The sequence below is a fragment of the Eublepharis macularius genome, chromosome 5 (genome assembly GCF_028583425.1).
Source record: "Eublepharis macularius isolate TG4126 chromosome 5, MPM_Emac_v1.0, whole genome shotgun sequence".
Lineage (NCBI taxonomy): Eukaryota > Metazoa > Chordata > Lepidosauria > Squamata > Eublepharidae > Eublepharis > Eublepharis macularius.
In genome coordinates, this window is record NC_072794.1 from 126,601,628 (window position 1) to 126,621,408 (window position 19,781).

Genomic DNA, 19,781 nt, shown 5'->3' on the forward strand with positions numbered 1-19,781 from the left:
TAGTGTAAATTACAAACTACAAAACAGCATCCACTCAATGGTTACCAGCAGAATTTGAGTGGCACCTTAGAGACGAACAAGATTTTCAGGTATGAACTTTCAAAAGTCAGAGTCCCCTCTTCAGACATCTCTCAAAAGGTCATAACCCTGAAAATCTTGTTGGTCTCCAAGGTGCTACTGGACTCAAATCCTTCAATTGTTATCACTACTGCATCCTTTGAATATCAGTTTCTGGCTTAAAAGAAAAACTTAATACTTTACCTGTATGTGTCTTGTTCACTTTTTCTGCACTGACTTTGTTTCCTTTGCCTTTTGATAAACTGTATTCCACCATATCTCCAAGTTCCAGGCTATCGATATCCCCACAGAATTCACTGCACACAGAAAACAAAAATCTTCAGGATACATGAATGTAAACAGTAAAGCAACAAAGATAAACCATTAAGCCATTAACAGTTTAGCAAATTAACTTCCAATATAAATAGACTAGTCCTGACAATCTTTTTCAAGGTTCACATCAGAACAGAATGCAACCAGCTTTATTTAATGATCTATTAAACTGGTTTAATCATATAAAGCACCCACACATCTACATGTAGCAAATGCATTTTCTGCAAGAACTCTTTTCTTGTGTTAGACAGCTAACAAGAACAGACAATTTATAGTAACTATTTGCACAACTTAGAGCCTAGTCAGTGTTAAAAAAATGTTTAAGGTACTATATGTCCAAAGAAAAGCAGCTTCTAAATAGTGTCATGGTTGATAATTACTTCTGAAATCTGTATAAGGAAATGGCGTAGCCTATTAAAATGTATTTGGAGAGAAGTGCCACATGTAATTCATTAATCTGATCCAGAGATCTTCATCCAGAAGATGTATTATGTATTTGTCACTATTAAGGTGTACACCATAACAGCATCACTATTCCAGCTACAAAGAACTTTTACACAAGTATCTTTATCTCAGAATCACATTCAGCCTGACATATGCTGCAATTGCACCCAACGGTGACTTCCACTATTAACACTAAGTTTATGCAATAGCCTCGTATTTAATTCTTAACTGTGCCCTTGATCATGGATCAAATCTAAACAATGGGGCCACCAAGAGAGAAATCCCCTCTCTGCTTAGCTGAGGTTTATAGGTAAAAAACTGAAATCTTTAAAAAGGGAGTTAAAATTCCAAAATAAATTCAGCAGCATCTGTACCCTTAAGAGATGAATGCCCATTGAGGTCTTGCAAGACTCCATTCACAACACTGCTAGGCTATCCAAGCCTAGGTTTGTCAGTTAAAGAATGGGGGATAGAGGAGCTACTGAGAAAGACTTACATGGGTGGGAAAGAATACTGAAGACTGATAGGGTAGGCAAAGACATATTGGTCAGTGGGTAGGAGAGAAAGAAAAGGAAATAAATAAAGAGAAGCTATGGGGATGCAGAAAATAGTGTGGAGAGAAGGCTACATTGGGAAAATGAGATGCACCCCAGCAAGTCTTTGTGGGTCCCCTGCTTGTTTTATTCTAATCCTAAGTGTTGTATAAGCAAAAATCCGCAGGTAAGAGCAGCCTTATGCATCAGCATAAGAGCAGCCTTATGTATCAGCAATGTTATACCAGTTTGCATCACCATTACTCAAGATCTAAACGTGTTCTACCTTCTGCCCCATCAAAGCCATCTGTTCCACAGCAAAATACAAGAATCACTGCATGCAAAGATGTAGCTGCTGCAACAACAGGCCAACACTAACATTAGAAAAGGAACCCCCTTAAACACTCAGAGAAATGCTACTGGATAAGAGCTTTTCTCACATCAGGCTGCAATGACAGGCAACTGCAGGAGTAGCCATCCCCATAAATACTATGGGAATCCAATGACATTCTTTAATAAAGAGAAATAAGTTAACAAGGATAGGAAGACTCCACTTTTCTCTGGATACTATCCCTCTCTTGAATGTTTCATACTCCTTCCAGATATTCCACCACTTGGGGGGAGTGGTTGTGTCACAGTTTTGAGTTCATACTTGAATCAGAGGACTGAAACAGGTTCTGTGATGACCTTTTCACACCACTTGTAGAACAGCTCATCACTTAGATTTCCCTCCACTGTAAAGAAGGATTTTCAAATTATTGCCAGCAGTTACTGTGAGCCTCAAACACTAGTGCAGGATTCCAGTAATCAGTAGCATTGACTTAGAAACTATTTCAAGCTGACATCTTTATGGCTGGTGTAATGTGTAGTCCAGCTCTTAAAAATCAATCACTTGCCTGTAATGGAAGAAGATCTCCTTATCGTGATTGGCTGTTTCAATAAATCCAAAGTTATCCTTTAGAGTTGCCACATATCCCAAAAGCCTTTTTGAACTATAGTTCCTACCAAGCATTCTGACAGATGTGGCTGTCTGTAACCCAGTTCTCTTCACTTCACAGACAGTAAACTCAACCTGCATGGAAAGAATACATGTTACAGTGATTAAACTAGGGGGACCTTGGGGTAGGATTAGAGATTATATGCAGCTTTGGAAGTAGTTTAACGTTAACTTTGGCAGTACTAATCTCTTTTGAATGCCTCTAGTTATTTGTCATCCAACTCCCAATATTTCCAAACCTCCTTACACCCCTAAAAGTTCTTACTATACAGTGTGCCCAAACACTTAGGGCAATGAGGCAGAGACACAGTAATTCTTCATAGATTCAGTAGAGATCTCATTTTTCCATTAAGCAGATTCTATGATTAATGCGAGTACTTCTAAAACAAGCTGCGATATGCTGAATACTATGAATAGCTATATTGCCTTATCTCCTATCTGAGGAGAAGTAGATCCTTCCACATCCTTGGCCTGATAGGGAATGGTCAGCTTCACACCACAGTCATCATAGGCGATTATTCCCTCTTCAGCTTCCTAAAAGAAACACAAAAAGTGAAGCTTGGTCTAGTGGTTTATAAAACTGGAACAGAAGCTGGAAGTGCAAATATAGTTAGCAAGGAAATTAATTTTTGTCCATCGGTTTACACATGATGTATGATATACTGCAATAGTTGTATAATCACTATAGGTGCTTCAAATAAACATAATATCCTTGAGCTTATGGTAATACAGGAAGTATAATAATGAATCAAACTCCTCATGACGTGTTTCTAAATATGGATTACCTAGCACCTATAGTAACATTGGGGAATTTGGTTAATGTTAATTAAAAGAGGATTTTGAGAGGAGTTTGGCATTTTATTTCAAGAGAGTAACTGAAATCTGTTCTTAAAAAATCTACCGAAGTGTTCATTTCTCCATTCAGTAAGTGGTTTTCTGGAATGAAAAACATGCCTTACAGATGTTCAGTTGCATAAGCTATAGATCTACATTGTATTAAATAGTCAACCCAAAACCTGCTACCCAGCAAAGGAAAATCATAGATACTTCATTTTTCACTAGCTTTTGAAGTTGCATTCCCATACAGAAGAGGAGGAGACCCTTTCACTAGTCTTTACTTGGTGCTTCTGAGTGACTTCTAAACAAGGACTCCCTGATGACTCTACTCTACTTGTATATATACAGCAGCAACACTTAAAAGCATTCATACACAATCTGCTCTTAAGATAGTACCTCATCCTTTTTCATTTTATTTACATGCCAGCTCTTAAAGGTGCAACAAGAGTGAGTATCTTTTAAAAGCCACTATGGACTGGGGTGTGCGATCTCAGTTCTGGAAGTGGCAAGGTAGCCAGATTTATGATGATTCAGCATAATCCTGCTATGCCGGTCCCCTAGGTTGAACCCTGGATCTGATCTGGGCAGCTGGACTTCGCTGGGCTGAATGATCTGTCCATAGGTAGCCACAGCAACATCAAGCAGCTCGGAGTGAGAAGGCAGAGGCAGCAGTGTGAATGGAGCCAAGCACCATGCCACTGCAGGAGAGCAGTGTGAGGCTAGAGGTCCAGGAAGAAGGCAACAGGCATCCCGCCTCTCCCCCACTCGAGCTCCAAAACAGCCCTTTAAGCTGCCTTTTAAACTTTGCGGCTCGACAAGTCTCCCCCTTGGTTGCGATGCTTTAGTTTGACATTGGGATGCTCTGGTTCAACATTGCTTGTTTGCTGCAGTTTGGTTGTGTTGGGCTTTGTTGGTCAAGCTTGCGAGTTTTAATGTTGAACCAGAGAATCCGAAGCAAGCAGGGGGGACAAACTGCAGAGTTTAAAAGCCTCAGACATGTTCCCCCCATAGGAAACAACTGAGAGTGGCTGGGGGTAGCTTGTTCAGGGAACCACAGAATTTGACCCCAGGGATCCAATCCTCCTGAAATTTGGGGGGTCTCTAGCACAGGTTACCTACAAATTTGGTGGTTTGCTTAAAAATCCCCCCCCAAAGCCCCAAAGACATTCCCCCCCTTTCCCAGGAAATGACAGCTGGATAAATTCAGGATTTTCTGACCCAGATCATGGAATCTGACCGGGATGTCAGGGATATCATATTATTTTTGGTATCCCTGAAACCCAGATCCAGATCACCCAGATATTTTTTTGTGCACATCTCTACTACGGACAAAGTTGCCCAAGTCTCATAGAAGCTGATGGTTTGGTGTACTATGACATGAGGGATACAATATTTTAGGACCTTAAGTTTGAATTGGTGCATGATTATGCACCCAGTTGCCAAAGCATCAGCAAGTAACCGTGTGTACTCTGACCTTGCCTGAGGTGAAACTGCATGAATTAGCCATCAGCCCCCTCCCCCCTTTTTCTTGCCCAACACTAATGTTACTATTTTCATACTTCACATCCAACATACTACCTAGGATACTTTTTTGGAAATCTGTAACTGTTCCAATCCTAGTGCTCTATGCTTACAAGATGCAAAACAAGATGTATCATATGTTGAACCTCTTCAGTAAGCAATACATTTATCCATATAGATGGGGTGGCTTCTCTGATGCATCAAGAAAATTACTAATTACCTTAAGGAAAGAAAAGGCCCCCATTCAGTTATTACCTTCTCTTTGCCTTTGTTTGGACTAGTGGATTTGGCAGAAGTGGCTTCTTTTTCTATAGTGCCCACAAAACGATGATCTGACTGGGTATGAAATGAAACAGTACCCTTTGGAAGTTTTTTAATTCTTATAGCATGATTTCTTTGAGCAGACAGCATGTCCTAAACAAGAGAGCAAAAATGTTAAGCAAAGTAATATAAAAATGGTGTCTAAACTCTAGGGGGGGGGGTCAATATTTTGCTTACAGGAACCACTGTGAACTCTACTTCATCTGAAATGTGGAGCTGATTGCCATCTAGAATTTCACTGAAGTGAAAGAACATGCGGGCATCTCTGTCAACACATTTAATGAAACCAAAACCATCTCTCATTGCTGCAATCACACCCTATGGACATAAAACATGGGTTATTTCAACTACTGAAAAGTTCTTAGAAAATCCATCACATATATACAGTATTTATGGCTGGCTGTCAAGAAAGCCTCTCTCCATTTAGAAGACAAGACAATTTGGCTAGATTTTCAGGATTTAGTCCTACAATTTTCAAGGAACTAATAGGTTTAGTCATCCCCTTACACTGTGAACCATACCTCAACACAACAGCATTCTTCAGACTAGATCTTTACAAATCTAATTAGATGTATCATGTGCTCCTCCCAAGGCACTAGGATGATTTCAGCATTGGTGTTTTTTCACAGCAACAGAATCTCCATACAGGTCAAAGGACATGGGCACTATATTCCCCCTCAGTACACATTTCCAAAAGACTCTCACTGTAAGCTATTAGATTAGAAACTGACTTACCATACAATTCCATTATACAACCAAGGCTACAACCAAGGCCACAACTAATTTCTTTAAGTTTTAACTTGCCATATTTTCTTCTGAAGATGCAGCATTGCTTCATGGTAGTAAGATTCTTCCCACAGCCAAGGGAAGTGCAGTGTGCTAAACATTCAAAATAATTCCCACTGCCTCATTCATCACTTTAGAAATCTGACCACCTAGGCTTAGCTGCAAGTCAAGCAATTCATAAACGATGTGACTATAATACCGCACATAGATGTCATATGCCATTCCCATGCCTCTGCAGAGAACACTTAATGCTTACCATTTCTCTAGCCTCATTAGTAAACTGGAAAGTATTGGGAAGAACTTCAATATTAGTGGCTCGTTCCAACTTATCACGCCGATCCGTTGAAATGTTAAATCTGACATGGTCACCTTCTAACAGGGTCACCTTTGATTTTGTATCTTTATCTCCAAAAGGAAGTTCTTTAGGAATCACAAAGTCAACCTTTATACGTCCAGGCAGTGGGTCATTCTGATTACAGTATTTAAAAAGAGAGAGAGCTGAGATTAGAGCAGAAACTGCACTAAAGAAGCAATTTGCAGTACAGGATTGCCCCTGCAATGGAAAAGGGTGCAGTCCAAGTAGAAGCAAGCTTTCTCTTTCCTATACAAATTCTTTTCCCTTTACTCAATACCATTTGTCACAGTATTTAAAATGAAACTATACTAGGTGAGAAAAGCTGTAAATTTAATGAGCATCATGATTACCTGATTTTTGTTGGGTACTTTTGGAATTACTTTGGTTACTGTTCCCTCAAAGTGTTCAATGCTGATATCTTCAAAAATAACAGTTCCTTGAGGCAAAAGTCTTACTTCAGTTGCAACTTCTTTACTCTAGGAGAAAAGTCAAATGGTCAGCTATGCAGAAGCAATATGTCATTCATGGACAAAAATGCTGCTTCCAAAGCCATTAATTAGAATTTAGATGTTAAGGAATTTGGCCTTACATTTCTCTCTCTGATTGTGAACTCCACATCATCACCAGGCTGTAAGGCTTCTAGGTCACCTTTAAATTCACTATAGTGAAAGAATATCTCCTTTACAACATCACCCCTTTCAATGAATCCAAAGGCTTCCTAAGAGAAAAACAATATATTTAGCACATTATCTTAAAACAGCCCACCTAACAGATCCTAGCTAGAACAAAGAGTTTTAGGAGGCTAGCAGTCAAAGTGGACAACCCCCCAACAGTGTTTTAAGAAGACAGTGTAAATCATTTTATGTATGTCAGGATTGGTAGGCAGGGTTTTGTTAACCAAAATACTCTTTGGCAGACTTGTGCACTGTTCCTTCTAAAGCAATAAACTTGTTAACTACCAGGGGAAGAAAGTGAAAGGTGCAGAGAGTTAGTTACCTTCATGGCACAAACTACTCCTTGACACCGGGCTTGTTTCTTTTTCAAAAGCATAATGTTACGAGCACTTACAGCACCAGTACTATAAGAGGAAAAAAAAGGTGAACTGACACCACAAGAATTTCTCGATATCTTTTCTACAGAGAACATTTCTTGAAGAGTACATGTTTTATATAAACAAAATACAAATCTTCTCCTGTTAATTGATTGGTTATTTCAGGAAGGAATCCGCTTAAACCAAGATCCACTATTCATTTTTTTAAGTATACAAATGGGATATGAACTTTAATAAGTGTTCCAAATCATAGCACCTTTAGCAAAATTAATGATTAAGAGGACTGTGAATGTTTATAGCGAGTTCCCTCTAAAACTAGAAATGCCAGTTTCTTGAAAACTTAATACTTAAGACAATATAAAATTACTGTTACTGTTTATTGTTACTTACTGTTTATTTGTATCAATAATAAAGTTTATTTTATCTCCAGTTTCCAGCTGAACATTTCCTTCAACATCTTCTGGGGTGTAAGTTAAGTAGAACACCTCCTGTGAAATAAAATTTGATTTAGGATTAATATTTTTGCTAGCTCCTTTAAGAGAAAAGATAGATTATTTTAAACTCTGGGAACTGGGAAAATGTTATTTGAAATAATGTGTACAATTTTATGAAACTTAAATTAGTGATCTCTAGTGAACATTAACTTTTCTAGTTCAGTATTTTAGATAATTTAGCTTTAGTCTGAAGTTCTGAAAATACTTCAGAATTATATAGTCAAGACATGTCAGATCTCTACTAATGAACTTTTGTTTAATGAATACAAGATTAACAATTTACATTTAAACTTCCAGAAAGCAAGTTCAGTTTTAGCTACCTACACTGACAAGTATTTTAGCTTAAGTTACATTGGAGGATCAATCAAAAAGTTTAAGTAAATACATAAGTTTTACCCCATTACGTTCGTAGCATACACTCCCTGTTGGACTCTGACCCGGGGCAGCTGGAGACTTACTCTCTAAGTTGTGAGGAACAGCACACACAACCTACCAGTCAAAAAAAAATCCATTGCTAATTATTTCCAAAGGCAGCATTATGCATCACAGACTGTTAGTTATCTTCTAGTATATACTCAGGGATGCACTTTACTGGTAACCCACAATAGTATGCCATGCTGCAAAATTTAAACCTTACAGTACTTATGTGAACTGTAAGAATTGTGCTTGGTTAGGTAAAACCCAAATTTTATGTATTGCCAAAACAAGAAAAAAATTAAATTTGAGAAAAGTGTACGTAACTACGGAGAGGCATGCTACACTCAACTATATCCTTGTCTGTCTGACCACAGCAGATGCATATGGCATGCATGTAAGAAAAACTAAAACGTCACATCCACTAACTTGTCCATTTATTCGCTCTTCAGGTAATGTTTCTGTTTTTATCTTCACCAGTTTAATAGCAATGGGTTTTCCAGTTCGCCGATCAGAAGAGACTTCAAATTCAACATCATCTGTAAAGCAATTAAAGCCACAATAATCACTGTTATGGTTTTCAGTTCTGTTTACATATAATGGGCATGACACAAAAACAGCATTTTTCCTTTCCTTAAACAGCACTCCTGATGACCAAAATAAATAGCTAAGTTTCAAAAATGCTTGTAAGGTTCCATGAAAACCTGTCTATAAAAATGCTTGTAAGGTTCCATAAAAATCTGCCTATAAACAAATTACAACTTATAAAGCTGATGGGCAGTAGATTCAGGATGGACAAAAGGAAATACTTCTTTATATAATAATCAATCAGTATGTGGAATTCACTGCTATAGGATACAGTGATGGCCCCAGGCATATGCAGCTTTAAAAGGGGATTAGAAAGATTCGTGGAGAAGTCTATCAGTGGCTACTAGCCATCGTGACAAAAAGGAACCTCCACGTTCAGAGGCAGTAGATCTCTGAATACTAATGCTAGGAGGTAACATTAGAGGAAGCCCATGGCCTGTGGCTGTCTGTCTGGAGTAACTGGTTGACCACTGTGTGAGAGAAAATGCTGGACTAGATGGACCATTGGTCCGATACAGTAGGGCTCTTTTTAAGCATTGAGTCTCAATCACTAACACCTAGTTTGATCTTGGATCAAAATAAATAACTGCTTGAAATAACTCCCCATCCATGAATGATCTGTAATTTCAGGATATTTCATGCTCACCTCAGCTCCTTCTGTAAATCATTTAAACCCAAACCTTTCTACAACTGGGAGACTTTTTCTGTATCGACTTTTCAGTTAAGGAAACCCTGCATGTTGCAGGCATTAAAACACACCTGCAGGTTCTGAAGCTGCACAATGTCTACCATCACTGATTTTCTGTTTCAAACTACTACACTATTAACAATCTTTCTGGGAACCTTGTCTGCTATCATTTCAAAGAGGAACCCCAACGAACACTGAGGGATCACAGTTTGCAAAGCATTTTCTAGTACGCCCCTCACAACATGTCAGCACTATAGCAAGGTAAACAGTTTACTGAATAATTGCAGATGTGTTTATAGCTACAAGAGATATTAAGCTTTGTAATGCAAGTTAAGATAGTTCACAATTACAAACTCTGAGAATTCTACCAGTCACTTAATTACCTCCTACTTTAAGCTCTTGTAGGTTGCCATTGTACTGTGAACAGTGGAAGAACAGTCTTGCTTGCCGTTCTGAACACTGAATGAATCCATAGGAGGTCAGCAGTTTTTCAATAACCCCAGTTTCACGCAGTCCTGCAGAAGTACCATTGGGGTACCCGTTGTGTCCATTGTTATGGAGAAGGTTTGGATCAAAGCTCATCTGAAATCAAAGGGAAACTTGTTAACTCTTCCAAGAGCAATCCCCATTTCTATGCTATACTTACTCAATATAATAGAACAAGTACTGAGTGAATGTCAATGTTTAAAGACTATCAGACAAAAAAGTAGGTGGCTAACAGTTACTGAATCATAAGGTTTATATACCTGTCAACAGCTGCATAACTCAGCTTTAACAAACTACACACAGGTAACTCAAATTGCTATATATGTAGCATAAAATCAAAACTGCACTCAAAATTAGCCTTGAATACAGCCTGCCAACGGAGGTCAACAAAAAAGCAAAGCCAAAACAATATGTACACGCTTAGTCTAAAAATGACTTCCTTAACTGGGTTAGTCCCTATCCTATCCTTAAATATACGCAAAGCATCAGAGCCATCAGGTATCATCACCTGACATACTCATTCATCTTAACTGTTCCTTCAGCATCTGCAAATAGATCGGTTAATTCCATAAAATGGAGAGGAAAGATTAGAGATAAATGGCCAATGCTTATCACTATTCTAAGCTTCTTTTTAAAACATAGGTAAAATTTTAAAAGCTTTCAAATATTTAATCATATGATACTTTTACAACAATTTGGTTAAGAAATTAAATCCAGCGAAGTTAGTATTACAGCACTCCTCCTAATGTGTTATTAGGAACCAGTGAAAACACCATGCATGTTTAAAACAAAGCAATGACAAAGTCATGCATTCTGAGACTATGTATTACACTCATGCCGCAGCTTCCTGTGTATCTGTTTAAGAAAAACTATTTTGTGCAACTTTCTGCAACTCTGAACAACTACAGAGGGTACAAAACTCCCACTTTAAAAAAGGTCAAGTTTTATGACTAAACAGATCACTTAACTGCATTGAAATCTGGTAATAAAAGCAGTCTCATTAGCCATTGTAAATTCTTGACCTATCCTTCAAGAACAATGATGAATATGAAATTCCTAAGGCAGATTTTGAAGACAAAACCGTGCAATATTATAACAACTTGGGAGTAACTCTAGATGAGCTCAAAAGGATAAGTAATTAAAAGCATATGTAAGTATGGACTTGGAAAGTCTATGGAGGCTTTTTAATTAAGTAAGACTGGTACTAAGGTGACAATATGACATTTAGAAAAACAAAAACTCCCCCAACCCCCAATTCATCCCAAACACACACATTACAAATGTGGCAGCATTAGAGATGCAACAATCCCTCTGGAGAGGATGCATACAACTTTTAATCTGACTTGTCACAAATTATGTCATATTGTGTATCAAGTGAAGCTTCTCTCTTAGATCTGTACTCTCAGTTTTTGCAAATTAAAATTTAGGTTTTGCTTGTTCACACCTATAAGTGGACAAAATGAATGCAACCAACATTTCATAAGGCATAAAATGAAGTTACAACTCCTCCAAACACAGACACTGTGAAACATTTAGTTTCTGAAACAGATACAGGAAAGCACAATCTGAGAATCCAGACGGTTCAGGTGGCATTTTGTCAGTTAACCTGTTGAGGAGATTTAACAACAGTGACATTAAAAGTGAGAACATAAGCATACAAGAGTTAACAGCTAAGATCACCATGCTGTGATGACATGTCTGTTAACTGCCACCCTGACTTACAGATCTTTGATAAAGGGGGGTCCTCTTCTGTTTTTTAGACCCAGATGAAGTAGAAGATGAAGAGAAAGGTAAAGGATGAGAAGGAAGGGGAGCTGCAGGAGGGGGGAGAGGATCTGATGACACAGTATAATGGTTCTCCATCTCATACAGCTGTGATAACATAGTACACAGTATAACTAGTCAATAGTTAGCACATCTTTAAAAGTACATCCAAGTTAACTATCAAATGCCATGTTTCAAGAGACTTAGCTGGAAGTCAAAAGTAGTCAATCCAAATTTTGAGCTTCATAAGATTACAGCATAAATTTTATGAATAAACACTATTTCTAAGCCATTAATTTCTCTCCAACAATGCTTCAGGTAGCTCATAATACCAGAACCTGAACCAGCTCTTGCACAAAAGTAATCATAAGGAAGATGTGTCACTGGAGAAAAATACACACAGTAGACAATGCCAATTGTTATCACATTATTCATGTTCTTGTACTAGAACAAAGAACATGCCCAAATATATCTCTCTCCTTTCGCACTTTAAAGGGAGAATAGAACCCTTATGTTTGAAGGGAACAATAATTGGTACTTAAATGAGAGCCAGAAAAACTACTACATGTTATACAGGTTCTGTTTTGCATAGCTCAGGCTTTGAGTAAGAGGCTCAAGGATTTATGCTCATGGCATATTCAACAAATCCTCTATAGAGCACATTCATACAATGTTTCATGAGTTGGATGTTAAGATAGCTAACCTATCTTTCACAACATTTAAAGACTTTGTAAGATAGCAAGTCCTACCTTCTCCTTCCCATGACTTGGAGAACACAGCATTCCACCTTAATTCAACGCATGACCGCTTCAAAATTTGGTCCGTAAATTCAATTTAGTATCACTTCAGCAAGTTTACAGAAGGCCTCAGCTCTACCACAGCTTTGTTAAATATATTATGCAAATGCTACTGCACAGAGTATAACTTAACAGAAAAATATTGCAGGCTGACCATTTAATGTGCAAGTTCTATAGAACATATTATGTCACTCTTATATTTACAGACAGTTGCTGGTTAACTATTGTCCCATGCCAAATCCATAACGCAGGAAACAGTTCCTGTTCATGTGCAATTTTCAGTTTTTTACGGCAAGGAAGATGAGTTTTTAAAGTCTTAAACCCTAGAATGTTACTAATTTTAAACATGGGACACTGCCTTTTATGGAGTCAAACTATTGGTTCATTTACACTGTAGTTAATTTGTAGTGGCAGTGGTTTTCCAAGGTTGGGAGACAAAATCCTGCTACCCAGCATCTTTAACTGACTATACTAGGGATTAAACCTGGGAACCTGTGCATGTAGAGTATGTACTCTAGAACACAGGGGCAGCTCCTCCCCAGGCTACACTTAAAATTCCTGTTTCAGACATCCTCAACTATGCTCAAATATGATCTTTAGAAACCTGACTCATTTTTTATATGATCATGACTACAGTATTCATTTGTTATTTATTTAGACAAGGCTTCAGAAAATTTTAAGTCATTCCCTACTCAAATACACCAAGCATGAGAACAAACACACTATTAAAGTGAAAGAATTCTGTATCAGTTTAACATAGTATTAAACTAGTAATCATAGTTAATTTTCTGAACTGTACTATCTGGACCATTTCTATGATACTAAAGCACAGTGGTGATAAAGTCTCAATTAACTACTTATTAATTATATTTCCTAGCTAACAGTGGAGTTTCCACACACAAAAAAACAAAAAAGGTTGGCAGACATGCACTCTGCCTCTTTTAAACAGGAGATTATCTTAAAATACTCTCAAAGGCAGACAACTCAAATTATGAGAGCATGTTTTCTATAGAGAGACTGCAGAATTTCAAAATTCTCTATGTATTGGGTTTTATTTTTAAAACAGCTGGAGAGGTAACCAATTGCCCTGGTATAAGAACTAGGCCTGGTACAATGACCAATGAAGAGAATGATTGGGAATGAGGGGGAAGAGTGTGAAATGACTTTCAAACTGAAACTATCAATATTAGAGTTTTAGCTTCCTCACCACACTCTGGTAAGGTTTCCAGATGCCTCAGGTGATAAGAGGCCCCCAAATGAGCAGGTATTTCTGCTAGTAATTGGCAAACTGGCCACATATTTTTTGCTCAAAGGAGGTTGTTGCATCACACCATCTGAGCTAGTTTGGCTTTACCCTTAAGAATATTGCTAGTATGGCAAAAGAACTTACTGATTGGCCATAAGGTGATAAATTCAGTCCGACTGGAGATGCATTGCCCAGGTTGGCACTAACGTATGCAGTAGGGGGAGAAGACGGCATGGAAAATTCAACAAATTCTTTCCAGGTGCTTGCCATATTTTTACGCCTGTTTCAACTTAATTTTATAATGCTGCATATAACAAAATCAAACAAGACAACCTTGTCAATGTAAATCTGCCACTTATCCAGCGTCATCAAAAAAGCTGCCATGCTGGCAGCCTCCTAATATTTTAGACAAGAAGGGATTGATGTGCTAGTTAAGGAAGCATTTATTAGCTTTATAAACTTCAGAGGGGTTCTGAAATGGAGAAAGAAGCTGGCTGCTAATGGAACCCATGGTTACTATCAATTTTGCTATCCTTACAACATCAGGTAATTTCCATTTAACCTACCAGCATATGAAATGGAGACTCACTGACGGATATCAGTAATTGGGAGAAGGATATGAAGAAAGTTGGAGATCAGATTTACAGAATTAGAGTAAATTGGTTTCAAAAGTGAGAAACTGGAAAATAGCAGCAGAAAGCTTTGAAGAACAGCTACAAGATTGCATTCTGTTAGTTCAACAAATATAACCAACAGTAATGCTGAAATAATTTAAGAGGAGCACCACAACCATATGTTAGATCTATTTTGACATTCTGACCAACAGTAGTTGTGATTTGAACAAAATAATTAACTGTTGCATCAAACAGGATGATTAAAGACAATATGTTGTTATTAAACAGAGTACATGCACCAACCTCGCAGTGATATTCTAATATTGCACTTTCAGTAGTATTCGCCGATTCTTCGTTTCAGCACACGTTTCAAAGTTTGAAGATTGCTATTGTTAAAAAAAGAGATAGCAAGAGAAAAGTGATCTATCAAGCTAATAAGGAATAACTGGTGCTGGGCAGTTTCAGCACAGCACTGAAGAAAACAAAGACTACTAGCAGCGTTGGGACGTGCTCTTTTGAAGCTGTTGAGTAGGCACAAACTTCTTGTTTCAGATCAAGTGTTGTGTCTTCAGTGTAAAGTTTGCTCTTCTTTGGTCTTGTTTTGTTGTTACGATGTGGTATGTTCCTTTCCTGATCTGAACTTGAAGCAGCAGTTTCAGGTGGTAAATTCTGTTCTGTTACACTTCATACTGGAGAAAGAGAAACAAGGTAAGTTTACTATGCCACAAGTTTACAGGTGTACTATGGACATTTTACAGAGGAAATCCTCAATCCAATTCTGAGCAGAAGCATTAACCTCTCACAACAGGCTGTAGAGACATTACTAATGCTTTAAAAAATTCTTTCTAGCTGTTCATTGAATACATGCCAATTAGAAGCAGTATATTCCATAGTCACTAAACAAACATCAGTGCTCAGTCTCTACCGCTGCAAATTTAAATTGTTATACTCAGTGTAAGATCTAGCTAATTTATCAAAACCAACAGCAACAGTTAACTAATGGTCAGTACTCTGCCTAATTTCAAATGATTCGTGAACGTGTTCCAAGTAAGATCACAACTACCACTATGGATATTCAAAAGCATATTTATTCCATCCCAAAAGAAATTTCCTATCAATGATGCTTTCCTGAAAAGCAGCTGATCTCAACATTTTGATAGTGACAAGCTATAATTCAGCTTGTACAAAATGCTGCAGCCAGACTATTGTCAGGAGCAAGATATAGGGATCGTTATCATTCCAGTGCTGAAAGATATGTACTGGTTACTCATTTGTTTCCAGGCACAATTCAAAATGCTGGTTCTTAACCTTTAAAGCCCTAAATGGCTTGCAGCCAGGGTTATAAAAGATCACCTCCTCCCATATTGTCCAGCCCATCAGTTAAGATCTGCCTCACAAGTCCTGCTCTCCATGCCTCCACCTTCAGAGATGAGACAGGTTACAGACCAAGACAATGCTTTTTCAGTAGTGGCACCTTGCTTGAGAAATGCCTTTCCCCTTGAGGCTTGCCTGGCACCTACATTGCTTTCTTTTAGGTACCAGAGCAAAGCATTTCTGTTCACCCAGGCTTTTAATTAAGGGGATGATTTTTAACACTATTTTGGTCTGGACGCTGTTACTTTAAGTTCTCGGTGGTCTGTTTTTATGACCTGTGTTTTTATATTGGGCTGGATTCCTTATTGCTGGATTTTAATTAATAACATTTAATGTTTTAATTTCATTATTTTTATTTTACCAGCCCCCTCAGGCACCTTCCTGGAGAGAAGAATAAAAATGTTCTAAATAAATAAATAAAATTCATTGCATAATATGAATAATCAACATAATTATGCAGGATACACAAAGTAACAAACTGGCCACAACTGGCTCCTCCATGGCAATTCCTACAATTTGCAAACTAAAACTAAATACCACTGCTCAAAGATTTAAGAGGTGATACATGAGTATTTTAGTTTCCATAAATTTTCCAACCTGACAGTGCAGGAGTGAAATATATGATTTACATTTTTAATATTTGATTGTTTCCCCTCAAACCCTATGTACTCCAAAACTTCAAAAAGGCACTGTATTCCATAGGCCAGGGGTGGTGGTGGTTGATTTGGGTTTTCAATGGCATTAAATTCATCTCTTTTCTTGACACTTTCTCATTAATTAATGAGTTGCATCCTTTTTTTAAGGCATGCAAGGTTAGAATGTAATAAAACACAGAGGATCCTGACTCCAAGAGTTCTTACAACATCTAATCCTCAGTGGACGCATAGTATAGAAATGACTGTGTTAAGCAATAGCTAAATCACAAGGAAAGGTGGGCACCTTACAGCTGGGATGAAGAGGATGGGCTGACCAGTAGTGAGAGCTGGGAAACAGGAATGAATGAGGAAGAATTATTTTAGTTTTTGTAAGGTAACTGTTATACTATTATAGTCTACCTAAGCTCACAACTCTTCATAAGTCTTTTATTTGGGAAAAGGTTTCCTTATATTATTTCCTTATATTATTGTTGGCAAAAAATGGCAATGGCATAATATAGTTAAATGCTTTAAGAACCACCCAAATTATTTAATTAAGAAAAATGAAGGCTGCCCAATTTCCCTTCTAGTTAATAAAATCTAGAGAAAAACACTGCTTGAGTATTTCTGTAAGAACACACCCTAGCAGTTTGATCAAGACATGTCTTAAATGCATTTATTCTTTGTTTGTAAACATCCTTGTGTAAATATAGCACAAATGAAACATGCAGTTTTTCAACAAAAAGTACCTGCTCTACTGAATCCAAAAGGGACTAACAACCCAATCCTATATACGTTTACTGTGAAAATATTCCAAAATTCAAATATTCCTAAAAAATGAACACAAGATTGCAGCCTAAATTAAATTAAATATTTTATATATCTTATTGTGAAAAGTAATTTGTTTCACCAGAAGTCTTAGCTAGAACTTCAATGAAATCAGTGTGTATGTCTGTGCTTCAGATTCCTTACTTTTCAGCTCAGCTGCTATAAATACTCCTAACCAATGGTAAACACCCAGTGCAGCTGCCAAACCTTCAATGCAGCAGTCTCTGCTATAATACATGAATTCACAAAGGATTATCTCAAGTCAACGACAGTAAGAAGAGATTTAACAACTTATTTTTTCCTATTTTCTCCTCACATGCAAATAATTGTTTTTTATATCAAGATGAGTAGCTGTGTTAGTATGCCTGTAGCAGAACAGAGCAAGAGTCCAGTAGCACCTATAAAACTAACAAAATTTGCGGTAGGGTATATATAAGCTTTCTCGAGTTACAGCTCTGCAAAGCTAATTTAATATGCTGCAGTTGTATAGCACTATAACTTTAACAAGATTTTTTGCAACTATGTTTCAGAGTCACTGACTAAAATTTCAGAACAACTTTGTAGGCAAGCATTTAAGAAACACTTCCACACATGATATTTGGTACCAGGTAAACTTTACCCTCCAAATTATAACAATCTACATGCAACCTCAAAATAATAATTATGAACACCACACTATGGAAACAGGATGGTAACAAATACTTAAATCCTGGTTTGAAAATATAGCAGTAGCTCTTTACAGTGCAATTCTAAGCAGATTTACTTCAGTCTAAGCCCATAGGAGTCAATGGTCTTGGACTGGAGTAACTCTTCTTAGGATTGAATGGTTAGTAAACAAGTGAGTACAGTCATAAGCTTGGACCAAGCCAGAACCATAAACTCATAAACAACAGAGTGAATAGTGCTTTATTCTTATAACTATTTAAGGCCCAGATTGTATTCAGACATTATTAACTAATGTAAGAAAAATGTTTTACAAAAATAGTCGCTTTAAATTGTTTAAATGTTTTTTTAAAGAAGCTAAAGCATTTGCGCTGCAATTCAAAAATGCAGATACAATTGTTTTTCAACTTCCAGATCTCAGCAAGTGATTAGAAGAAACCTATTGCAAGGTTAGCTTTCAGAGTCGTGTCACGAGAATGGACTGTATTGTCGTTTTCACCAAAAGACAAGAGAAAGGAAACATGGCTGGCTGTCCCACCCCATACCGCAGCATCAGACTCAACAGAGTGGAGGGCAGGCACAGCACATGGTCCCTAGGCTGCAAGATGGTGGCTCTTGCTATGGAGGGGCGACAAGGCTAGGGGTCCCCATCTGTATAAAAAAAGATGTGGAAACTCAGTTCCTGGCCCTAAAGCTGCTGACGGAGGGAGAGACATCCAGCATTAGGCGTCCCTATTGCCGGTTGCGCAAACGGGGAGTTACCACCCTCTGGCGCCTGGGGCGTGTCCACTGTTTGCCCCCCTCCCCAAGCTGGGGGGGAGAGAAGAAGGAAAATGGCGGCTGCTCCCCCTCACACAAAGGAAGACTGACCTCCTCTTCCCCTCCCCACACACTCACATTGCATGCTGGGAGAGGTAGTTACATCACTGCCTTTACTCACACGCCGGATGAGACATCAAGACTCCATCCCCCCAAAGCCCCAAGGGCACAACACGTTGCAAGCGGCGCATCGGGAACTGTAGTGCTTTCCCCCTCTGCTCCCATCGAAAGAGCCGCACCCCTACACTCAATTCCCCAGCGGCCCCTGCGCAAAGGCGACTCGCGCAGTGCACACTGGGAAACGTAGTGCTGCGGGGGTTCAGGCCCACCAGTGCGCTCGCGCTCTCTCCATACTAAGGGCAAGCGAGAGGTAAAGAACGAGAAACTCGACACAGTCCTCCGTACGCAGCAATGTTCTCCCCCGTTCTTTTTCATGCCCGTCTGTCAAGAGCAGGGACGCGGCGTGCGTGCGAGTGGGGGAGGGGTCCTACCCGCACTAGACCGTTGGCCACTAGCACACTGACAGGAGACAACCCAAGCCACCACAACCCCTTTATCTAACGTCCTCAGAGCCGCAGACGGCGGACACAGGAGGCTGCGGTGTTCTCTCAGAGACCCCACTTACCCCAACAGCTCAGCGCCCCCGCTCCAGCGCCGCCATGAGCAGCACGGCACAGCACGTAGGAATAAATCCCGGCTTCTCGCGAGACTCGCGAGCACGACGGGGGGGGGGCGGTGGAATCACGCGTGCGCAGAAAAGCCACACAGCGAGGCTAGGACAATAAGCACTTGAGGGGGTTCGGCTGAATGTGCGCGCTCCACGCACGCGCGCTTTGGATCCGCAAGGAGTAGTACGACGCCTTACGCGTTGCTCACTTTCTTGGTCGTAAAATTCTCATATAAACTGTACTGGTCTAAAATGGCTGCCTTTATTTTTGCCACGGCTTGTGGGCCTTTTAATTCCCTGCACAGGAAGCAGACATTTATTTGTTTAACAGGGAAACTTTCCCATCTTTACAGTTGCACCTGTTGAGTAACTGCCACACACACTGCACTTAAAGGGAGAGGGTGCTGGTAGAAGGGAAAAGTACCAACCCTAAGTTCAGTTCACCTAATTTTCGCTCTCATGTTAACAG

General features: G+C 38.9%; 1 protein-coding gene across 7 annotated transcripts in view; it reads right to left on the bottom strand.

Annotated features, from left to right (window-relative positions):
* CSDE1 (cold shock domain containing E1) overlaps positions 1-19,360 on the bottom strand; it is a 29,140-nt gene extending 9,780 nt beyond the window's left edge. Inside the window, exons 1-17 of one of the 7 annotated variants that reach the window (XM_054979519.1) lie at positions 19,271-19,360; positions 14,630-15,015; positions 13,857-14,016; positions 11,628-11,654; positions 9,803-10,001; positions 8,573-8,682; positions 8,126-8,218; positions 7,626-7,723; positions 7,181-7,262; positions 6,774-6,902; positions 6,535-6,660; positions 6,086-6,298; positions 5,221-5,361; positions 4,978-5,136; positions 2,791-2,898; positions 2,264-2,439; positions 262-374 (exon numbers count right to left, since the gene is read on the bottom strand). In XM_054979519.1, coding sequence (XP_054835494.1) covers positions 262-374; positions 2,264-2,439; positions 2,791-2,898; positions 4,978-5,136; positions 5,221-5,361; positions 6,086-6,298; positions 6,535-6,660; positions 6,774-6,902; positions 7,181-7,262; positions 7,626-7,723; positions 8,126-8,218; positions 8,573-8,682; positions 9,803-10,001; positions 11,628-11,654; positions 13,857-13,982 — 1,900 coding nt within the window. In that variant the 5' untranslated portion in view covers positions 13,983-14,016; positions 14,630-15,015; positions 19,271-19,360. Of the gene's footprint in view, positions 1-261; positions 375-2,263; positions 2,440-2,790; positions 2,899-4,977; positions 5,137-5,220; positions 5,362-6,085; positions 6,299-6,534; positions 6,661-6,773; positions 6,903-7,180; positions 7,263-7,625; positions 7,724-8,125; positions 8,219-8,572; positions 8,683-9,802; positions 10,002-11,627; positions 11,778-13,856; positions 14,017-14,629; positions 15,016-19,270 lie in introns of all 7 variants that reach the window. The other 6 variants (XM_054979517.1, XM_054979523.1, XM_054979522.1 and 3 more) reach the window with 6 other exon arrangements.
* Between the last annotated feature and the right edge of the window lie 421 nt (positions 19,361-19,781).